The following is a 9,650-nucleotide window of genomic DNA, read 5'->3' on the forward strand; positions in this document are numbered from 1 at the left end:
TTTTTTTCCACCTTATTTCAAATTACCGACTCACACTTTTCTCATCCTAATTTTACAAGTTGAAAGTTACAAAACAACACACGCACAGCGCTGACTGACTCTGATAATGGCCGGGTGTTCTCCGAGTCCGATCGACTCGGGTATTACACACAATGTTAAACAGACCCGGGACCCGAAGTAATAGATTGGGACCCGACCCGGACCCGGCTGACCATTTAAAATATAGCCCCGAACCCGTACGGATCCCGGGTCCTCGGGTCTCGGGTCCTCCGTGTAGACCTCTAGCCCAATGTTATGTATTTTTGCGTTCATTGCTTGGGGTGGAAAGAAGTTTAAGAAGTTAGTGTTAGCGAACATCCTGACGCAGACCATGCAGCTGAGAGTGGCGCTTAGGTGAATATATAAATATGTGCTGCACGCTTTCCTCTTAATAGCAAAATTAACTTCAGCAAAAATGACAGCAGTGAGAAAACAGCAGTTAAGAAAGTATAGATATGTTTGCAACTCTTTAATTCAGCACTCCAGTCAAGTAGCGTCATGTTTATTTATATAGCACTTTATACAATAGATAGCTTTAAAGTAAGCAGATTTACAGCATTAAACATTAAAAAAAATGCCAGTGCTGCTTTTACAACCTCAGTTTCTACTATAAAGCACCTTTCTAGTAATGTTCATGTTTTACTTATGTCTGATCTTGATGGACTGAACAGAAGAAATGAACTTTCCATGTCAAACAGCACACCTGCCTGTCAAGTAATCTGCACGCACCAATGGTGGTTTGCAGGTGTTTATCAGCTGGAGCAAACTTTTCCTGGAAATTTCACTTTGGTAAACTGTTTCAAACTTCTGAAACAAACTCGAAACTGAGTTTTTCATTCTTTTTCATTTCATTCTTCGATTTCATCTGAAGTATATCAGAGCCTTTAGTATATCTATGCTATAAAACTCTGTATCTATTAACAGTGGCTGATATGACAAAAGTATATCAGGTTATAATACCCATTTTACCCTTTTCTCTCAGGTCTTTCCTGCTCTCGTGGCTCGTCTCCCTCTGAAGGAGGACATGGAGGAGAACAAAACCATCTACAGCTGCCTGACCTTCCTCTACTCACACAACCCTGCGCTGGTACAAGCTCATTTTCACTCCCAGCATGCTCAGCTCACAGCACCTCATTGAATTGTGTCCTGTCAATGTACTGACTTGTGTTGTATTTCTCACTCCAGGTTGTTAGTCATCTCAGGCCAATAATATCTGCTGCTGCTCATCTGTTGGGCATGAAGGATGTTGATAATGGTGAGAAAGTGTTTATTTGATTGGATTATTTTTATTTTATATTTCAAATGATATTCATAATTCATAATTTCTGTATTTACTCCTATTTATTCTTTTTAGAAACACGAAACACCCTGCTCATGCTGCTGAGAGGTCTAGCACAGCATCACACCCAGGAATTTGAGAGTGCGGTAATCTCACTTCCTGATGAACAGAGAAACAAAATAACCATGGCTGTCACTCAATCATAGCTCAATCTTAGCCCTTATCCTAAGTATCACCTTTCACAAGGCCTTCCACTCTTGTGAAAGCCAGCCAAACTGATAATAGATTTTTTATTATATTAGAAATTGGCTGATTCAGTTAGCTGAGTATGCTCTCACTGGTGTACTCGGCTTTCTGTATTGAAGCAGAGACGTTGAGACTAATTTCTCTTAATTTATTGCAGTGTTCACTTATGCTTCTTGTCACTTTTACTTTGTTTTACTGAGTTGTCTTTCATTTATCATTTTTCTGTATGTCTCAATGAATCTTCTGCATTCCCATCTGTATTTAATATTCCTTGAAATTCTGGCTTAATATTCGAGTGTGAAGCTTTTGAATTGTCCTTGCAGTGAAAGAAATATATTTCTATGAATTGTTCATTGTCGTTCCTGTGTTTCTGTTATGCGTGTTCTTGCAATGCTGCCACATGCCATGAATGTTAAACTTATCCAGAATTAGTGCAAGAATCCACAATCTTTCTGAAAAAGCACATTTTTATTATTATAGAAAAGTGCAGATTATAAATACAGGGTTTAATGTTGCAGAGTGGGTTTATATCATTTCTGGATTATTTGAACTCTTCATTGCATCAGTAATGCTTCCTTTTATGCACCAGCAAATTAAATCAAAATATACACTACTGTTAAGAAGTTTGGGGTCTGTAACATTTTTAAGGTTTTTAAAGGCCTTTTAAAAAATTTTTAAAAAAAATACAGTGAAAACAGTAATATTGTTCAATATTAAAATAGCTTCCTGTTACATTTTAAAATGTTATTCTTGTGATGCTGAAAGCTGAATTTTCAGCATCATTACTCCAGTCTTCAATGTCACATGATCCTTCAGAAATCATTCTAATATGCTGATTTAACATTTTTAAGGTTTTTAAAGGCCTTTTTTTAAATAAAAAAAAAAATACAGTGAAAACAGTAATATTGTTCAATATTAAAATAGCTTCCTGTTACATTTTAAAATGTTATTCTTGTGATGCTGAAAGCTGAATTTTCAGCATCATTACTCCAGTCTTCAATGTCACATGATCCTTCAGAAATCATTCTAATATGCTGATTTGCTGCTCTAGAAAATTTCTTATCAGTCGTGCTGCTTAATATTTTTGTGGAAACCATGATACTTTTTTCAGGATTCTTGATGAATAGAACGTTTAAAAGAATAACATTTATTTGAAGTAGAAATCTTTTGAATCAAACTTTTTTACTGTCATTTTTTGAGCATTTTAAATGCATACTTGCTAAAATAATTAATTTTAAAAAAAAACTTACTGACCCAAAACTATTGAACATTAGTGTAATAAAGATAAACTTTATATGGTTAACATTTTATAGGTAAAGCTGTCCCTGATGAAATGTATGCTGAATACTCCAAAACACAAAAAATAGCATGAGATTAAAACCTCTTTTAGTAGCATACTACCCAAAAACTTTAGTTATACTGCCACATAAAATAAGTCAAATGAATCCTTCGATTACAGCATAGCACATAGAATTTAGACTGTTGTGCACCAGTTTAAAACGCCCAAAACCTGAAAGTGGAAGAGCCTTCTGTGTCATCTGAGGTGTTAGATTGCTTGAGCCTAGCAGTCAAACATCTTCCACTCACTCCTCGCTTGGCAAATCTCGTTTTTCTTCTGTCTTCTGCCATTTGGACTTGGACTTTGACACTGTGTCCAAAGCCAGAGTCATTTCCACCGGCTGGAGATCATTTTCAGCTGGGTGGGGGCACAAGAATATTGTATTATCTGCATTATATTATTATCTGCATCAGATTTCCATGACAAATTCTACACACAAACCCGGAGGACTTTGAGGTTGAAAAAGAGGTATGTTGAGGAAGAGAGCGAACATCAAATGCTTAACACCCCAACAGGAGAGAGTGCTGAATACCAAGCACACTTACTCAGCAGCCGTGAGCGTTATATTAGCTCACCTCACTGATCTGTAGATGTCATCTGTTAGGACTAACTGTCAGGAATGGAATGTTATGTTACTGCAAGCCCTGACATTGTGGCCTAATGCAAACTGGCAGACTGAAAAAAAATGCTAATAAAATTCACTTCAGCTGGACTGTAGTAATACCAGTTGTAATTAAGTGTGGAGATGAAGTATTTGGGCAATGAAAGTCAGCAGCAACAACAAACTGGGAAATCTGTGTGGTTACATTTAATTGGGTATTTATGTGTATGGTTACTCTTTCTTGACTATTCAGTGTTAATGTTGATTTTTCAGTGTGTATTTTGCAGATTTCATGTGTGCTGACAACATATTACTTAAAGTAATTTCTCAAAAAGATTTACTAAATTAAACTGTTACCCACATGCCAGAACAAATCAATCTGAGCAGCCAAAAGCCACTGCAGAAACCATCATCTTGATCATCTTTGAACTGTAAAGTCCAGGAAACATCAGTTGCATTTTAATGAGCTGCATAAGCAGATATATCAGGAATTTTACTACAGTGTTGTTTTAGTATTACTTATATACTGTTATAGTATTTATTAATCATTTTAATTAGCTTAATTTTATATTTTGAGTTTTCATTTTTAATTAAATTTTTAGTAGTTTTGTAGTGTGCTTGTCTTTTTTAATAGCTCTATTTAGCTTTATGGAATTTTATTTTTTAGTCATCTTTTTTTACTTAGTTTTTTTTATGAAATTTTAATTTAATTTAATAGTTTTAATGTTAGTTAATTATAACACCATTGCTTTCCTGAATATGAAATTCAAATATTTTTTTTAATGAAAGAGTGGTTATTTATAAATAAGTAAATAAATAAATAAACAAATAAGGCCCTTTTAATTCTGTGCTCCAGGTTCAAAACAACTTAAGCTACATTTTGTCGATTAACACAGGCAATCATTTAGGTTCCCTTCTCAATTTAATATACAATGTATAATAAATGTATATATGGAACGGGGCATTTCAGAAGGTTTAAAAGCAAAAATGTGCAGCTCATATTTTTGTTAAAAGTCTTACATTAATTGTTCCATAGGAAAAAAAAAGTTGTTTTAATTGTCCCTATCATAGACTGTATAAAAACAGGTCCCTATCATATTAATCTAAGTATAATGTTTAAGTTTAGTGTTTATACTTTTAAAATAACTATGTTAAAATAAATGTTTATTTTATATATAATTTTTTTAAATAATTTTTATTTTGAGTTATTGTTTTGGTATGACTAGTGCTCAGAGATGGAAACTCGAGTCTGCGACTTGGACTCGAGTTGCACTTAAAGGTCCCCTGAAATGCTTAGAAACACGCAGCATTACTCTGTGTTGACCTCATTTTAACTGAAACAGGAAGACAGGGCGGGACATATCAAGCAGCCCCGCCCCTTTTTAAAATAGCCAATAGTGTTCGTTTATATCACAGCTTGCCAAACTCAATGGAAAGCATATTTACACTGTTTGAATCGTTCCCTGTCCCCTATATAGTGCACTACGTGCCATTCACTGTACAGAAAATTCTAATTCTGTGGACAAGTGACCGATTTCAGCCGCAGCTTCAGCGTCTATTTTATAGTGTAGGGGGCGGGCGCTTCGGATTCTAGAGAGCATTTGATTGGACAGAAAGTTTGATGAGAAGTTGAAGTACGATGTGACGTCAAAAAGATTGTTGAGCCGTTTTGGCGGAAGTGACGAGCTGCAAGCTTTAAATGCTTATATCTTCTAAATGCGAATTTTGTCTCTGTTTTGGAGCACACTGCCTTATAGATAACCTTAAGACTAACATATTGATACTAACAGCCAAAAATCTTAAATTTTGATTTCATGGGGACTTTAAGTCGCATAAATAAAGACTTGGGACTTGACTTGGACTCCTGAACAGCTGACTCCAGACTTGACTTGGACTCGTGACTCATGAGACTCCTAAAAAAACAAAAGTCATTTGGTATGGGAGTTTATATGAATGTATCTCTGAGGGGAACTGGCTGTCTTTAGAAAAGTTTAGATGGTATTTTCTTTTTATCTTGCCTCTGTATAATGCATATTAAAGTAGTGTTCATAACCGCAGCGCTGCTTTGTTTACAGCGGCAACCAAGGAAAAGATGTTTAAAACCTGCTGGCAGAGAGTGAATCTGCATTCTAATTCAGCCCGTCTGCTGTTTTGCTTCGTGCAGATGTTTTATGTAGAATATTTTCACAAAACTAAAGTCAGAACATTTAGTTTTTGCTTTAAATTTCGAAATTATACAATCCAATGTAGATTAAAAACTGCTCATGCTGCATGTATGCAGCCTCTTTGTTAGGATTGCGTTGTGTTTAAAATACTGTGGTTGACGATTTTACATTGAAAAAGAGCACAGACATGCCTTAGTTTGTTTATATGAGATTGATTTAATTTGTGTTATTCATTTGATTGATTGGGGTTTGTTTTAAAATTTCTATTTAGTTTTGTTGTTTGACATTTCAATTTCACAAAGAAATGTGCAGCATTTTGTCTGACAATTAATAAATGGACACCTTTTCATTTCTAATTTGTCTTGCATTGTGTTAAAGTATTTTTTGAGAAAATCATATCGTGAAATCAGTATTTCAAAACCGATTTAGCCTCAATAACTAGCTGAAAGAACTGTTGCTAATAAATAGAACAAAGACTTGAGATGTGACTTGGACTCCACCTCAAAGACTTAAGACTTGACTTGGACTCGACCTTATCTGCTAGTGCTTATTAATTTTTATTTCAGTTTTAGTTAGTAAATTTTTTTTAGACTGAGTTTGAGTTTTTTTTTTAAGATTTTGTTTTCAGTTAATGTTTGCTTTATTTCACATAATGATAAAGTTGGTAAAGATGGTAAAATTGGATGTTGTTTGCCAGTTAAATGTTGTTTTAGCACCTCTATGTCCCCACCTGGCTGTGTGTGTCTCCACGGGACGATGTCCACCCCGCTTCTGCAGAAGGAGCGATCGGTGTGGGACTCGGTGCTGTAGAGAACCTCCTGACACTGACGCTCTCCAGGGAGCTGCGCTTTCACACGCACCTCCAGAACGGTCACCTCCTTCTCCTTCAGCTTCCCAGACTTCCCCTTCACCCGGGTGCGCTTAGTGTCCACCCACACCACACGCTCCTTCACCGCTGATCTGGGTACACATGGAGATATCAAGACAGTAAAGGAATATTGCACCCAAAATTGCATACATTAAAATGCATCTGTAAGTCTGAACTCACTCTTCGATGCCCAGGTCAGCGAGTGTGGTGTTCAGGAAGGGAAACACCTGGTCAGGGTTCAGAACTTCAATGGGCAGGTGCACACACATGGGAACCGTCCAGTCCAGCTCGGCCCACACCATTTTGTCATTGGTTGGGGAGTTTAAGAGGCCGTCACCATTCACTTGTTTTTCCTGGGGCTTGACCACATGCTGGACCTCTGGATCTTTGTCCTGGCCTGCCAGCTTGACACTGGTGTCTTTAACTGGCAGCTGTCGCTCCGCTTTGTTTTCTTTCCTGTCCTCTATGATCATTGAGTTGATTCCTTTGATTCCTCTCTGGTTGAAATGATAACCCTTATCTCCTTAAGTCAGCTGTTGTTTTCCAAATTTGAGATTCGATCAAACCAGATGTAGACAGAAGTCTTCTCAGATGCTTCTGTCTGTGCTGTTGGATCTTAGGTGGTGTGAGACACTGGGGAACATTCAGAAGTCCAGTGGAGATTTAAATGGTCTGTGTGAATGTGTGTAATGTGGCGCTGACGTGTGAGGTTTATTAGTCTGTCAGAGGCTGATGAATTACAGTATGGAGAGTTGTTTATATTATTAAATCATCTTTTCCCTCCCCAATGTATTTGTGGGCTACTTAAGTTAAGTCTGTGAACCAACTAACTAACTAGCTCTGTGAGGCTTTTTGTTTCCCTTCGTGAAATGTTGCACCATTTTTTTTATTAATAAAAAACAATATTGATATTAAAGATAGTACCTAAGTAACTAACAAATTTAATTTTGCACAAACCAACTTAATGTGTGAGGTTTCCCTTCATGAAAAGTTGAACTAAATATTAATTAAAAATGAAATATGTTGATATTAATGAGATTATCTAACAAATATATTGGGGCTTCTTTTATTAACATTTGCGTAAACCAGCTAATTTTGTAGGGGTTTCCCTTCATTAATTTTTGCATCGGATATTAATAAAAACTTTTTTTTTTACATTATTATCTAATGAACACAGAGGGCCACACGTTTTTAACATTTACACAAACCAACTAACTAAATTTGTGGAGTTTCCCCTGATGGCATGCTGTTACTAATGTTATTATCTGAACAACATTGATATTAATGTTATTATCTAACTAACTAAATAACACAGTGGGGGCTTCACTTTAAAATATGCACAAAACAACTAACTAAATCTATGAGGTTTCCCCACAAATGTTGCACCCAATATTTAAAAAAAGAAAAAGGATCATATAAAAATATTATTTTTATATGATGATATTAACTAACAACTAATATAAAGCTTCACTTTATTAATATTTGCACAAACCAGTTGACTAAATTTGTAGGTTTCCCATTAAATCTTGCACCAAATGTAACTCTTCTTATTCAGTCAATTAACACTAAACACTTTAAGACTATAAGACTAAAACCAACCAGCCAACCTAAAACTGTATATCTAACCAAACTCTCCTGAGCATTACATTTTGTACCAGATATTCTAAATTAAGTCACTGATATGTTTAGGAAGCTTGTTAAATGTCAGAAATGTAAAGATATCAATGTTCACACAATTCTTCTCACAGCAAGCGGGTAAATGCTGCAGTTACAAAATGTAATGAATCATTCTATACATTTGGTCTTATGGAAGGTCAAGAGTTTTCCGTTTGTTAGTTGCTCTGTTTGGAAAAGAATTTACACAATAAGTGATCATAACCCAACTACATTTTAAGCATGTTTTGGATTTTTTTCCTGTCTGACAAGTGATTACTTGAAATGAGCGATTTACTGTGTGCTTACAGTAAAGTGCCACATTTGAATGCCTTCAGAAAACATGTCACCTCATAAATCTACATGTTCATGGTCGTGTGGCACGAATGTGGCCTCTGAACCTCTGTCCTCTTTTTCCAGTAATACAAGCTGTTCAGGATATGCAACATTCCAGTATGCTGTGCTCACAAGTGCTACAATAGTAAATATTGCCCTAAATTAAAATGTTGTGTTCATGCCAATGATTATTTTAGTACTCTTTTATTACATTATGATTATGTACATAATTGTGAAATGAAATTCTTAATATCAATATGTAGCCACATATGACAGGTAATATAAACATCTCGTTGGGATTCCCTTGACCATGAGAAAGCCAGATATTGAACGATTTCTCACAGATCATATGAAATTCCCAGCATCTGTGCTATGGTTGTCTGAGGACGGTGTGAAGCTGTTATTGACCTTTCATAGTTTTACCGTGACTCCTCATCTGTATGCTAGCTATCGCTTAACCATATATGTCTGTTTTGCATTCATCACTCCTCACATTTTGTAATCAGTGCAGCAGAGAGGTTGGCATGGGTTTGATTGTGTCCAGTGGGCTGCTCTGGTCCTCTGTTGTTGTTGCCGGCTGGTGTTACATTTGTGATAACTGCTTCACGGCTCTAGTTTAACAGCGTGAGGTAAATTAGGCATGAGATCATGACCTGTATGAGATCACTGTCAAGAAGGCACAACAAAGGGATTTCTGCTGGGAAAGTTAAGTCCTACACTGCCCCCTATGTACTAAAACTGATAGGGGTAATTGAATCTCTTCCCCTACACTTTAAACTTATTTGACATTGTAATATTTAATTAAAACATCATAACTGGTGAAACATCAGACTTCTCTCTGGTGGCGTATGCAGGACTTTTCCAATCATTTAGTCTGCTTAAACCCCGCCCATTTCTTACAATCCACTGCAAACTCACATTCAGATCTCTCCCGACAGGAAGAATCAAGTAGCCTACAGATGTGACAATACAGGAGAAAAAAAACCCTCTACTTTTGTTACATTGTGATTTTAAGGATCACGTCGTAAAGTTGTTTAAAAAATGTACACTACTAAGTACAGTAAGTGTAAGTACTACGCAAGCCTGGACTATAGTAATAATAGGTCTGTAAAAACAGTAAGTTG

The 9,650-nt window shown here is 36.1% G+C and overlaps 2 protein-coding genes across 4 annotated transcripts in view; one reads left to right on the forward strand and one right to left on the reverse strand.

Moving 5' to 3' along the window:
- LOC107725716 (importin-4-like) overlaps nucleotides 1–1,915 on the forward strand; it is a 21,269-nt gene extending 19,354 nt beyond the window's left edge. For 2 of the 3 annotated variants that reach the window (XM_016535095.1, XM_016535096.1), the window contains exons 28-30: nucleotides 1,022–1,126; nucleotides 1,225–1,294; nucleotides 1,394–1,915. In XM_016535095.1, coding sequence (XP_016390581.1) covers nucleotides 1,022–1,126; nucleotides 1,225–1,294; nucleotides 1,394–1,524 — 306 coding nt within the window. In that variant the 3' untranslated portion in view covers nucleotides 1,525–1,915. The remainder of the gene's footprint in view (nucleotides 1–1,021; nucleotides 1,127–1,224; nucleotides 1,295–1,393) is intronic. The other variant, XR_001638152.1, reaches the window with a different exon arrangement.
- A 1,232-nt stretch (nucleotides 1,916–3,147) lies between these two features.
- LOC107725707 (uncharacterized) lies at nucleotides 3,148–7,010 on the reverse strand. Its single transcript, XM_016535084.1, has 3 exons — nucleotides 6,718–7,010; nucleotides 6,400–6,629; nucleotides 3,148–3,260 (listed from the first exon to the last, which is right to left on the reverse strand). The coding sequence occupies exons 1-3, from the start codon at nucleotides 7,008–7,010 to the stop codon at nucleotides 3,148–3,150; spliced, it is 636 nt and encodes a 211-aa protein (XP_016390570.1).
- Nucleotides 7,011–9,650: the final 2,640 nt, after the last annotated feature.

Source organism: Sinocyclocheilus rhinocerous, unplaced genomic scaffold, assembly GCF_001515625.1.
Source record: "Sinocyclocheilus rhinocerous isolate Xijiao unplaced genomic scaffold, SAMN03320098_v1.1 scaffold1327, whole genome shotgun sequence".
NCBI classification, from domain to species: domain Eukaryota; kingdom Metazoa; phylum Chordata; class Actinopteri; order Cypriniformes; family Cyprinidae; genus Sinocyclocheilus; species Sinocyclocheilus rhinocerous.

Excerpts from the sequence above, each read along its gene's own strand:
- LOC107725707 (XM_016535084.1), bottom strand. The coding sequence starts at position 7,010 with ATGATCATAGAGGACAGGAAAGAAAACAAAGCGGAGCGACAGCTGCCA. Across the intron at positions 6,630-6,717 it reads GCTGACCTGGGCATCGAAGA|ATCAGCGGTGAAGGAGCGTG; the intron begins GTGAGTTCAGAC and ends ATGTGTACCCAG. Across the intron at positions 3,261-6,399 it reads GTGGAGACACACACAGCCAG|CTGAAAATGATCTCCAGCCG; the intron begins GTGGGGACATAG and ends GCCCCCACCCAG.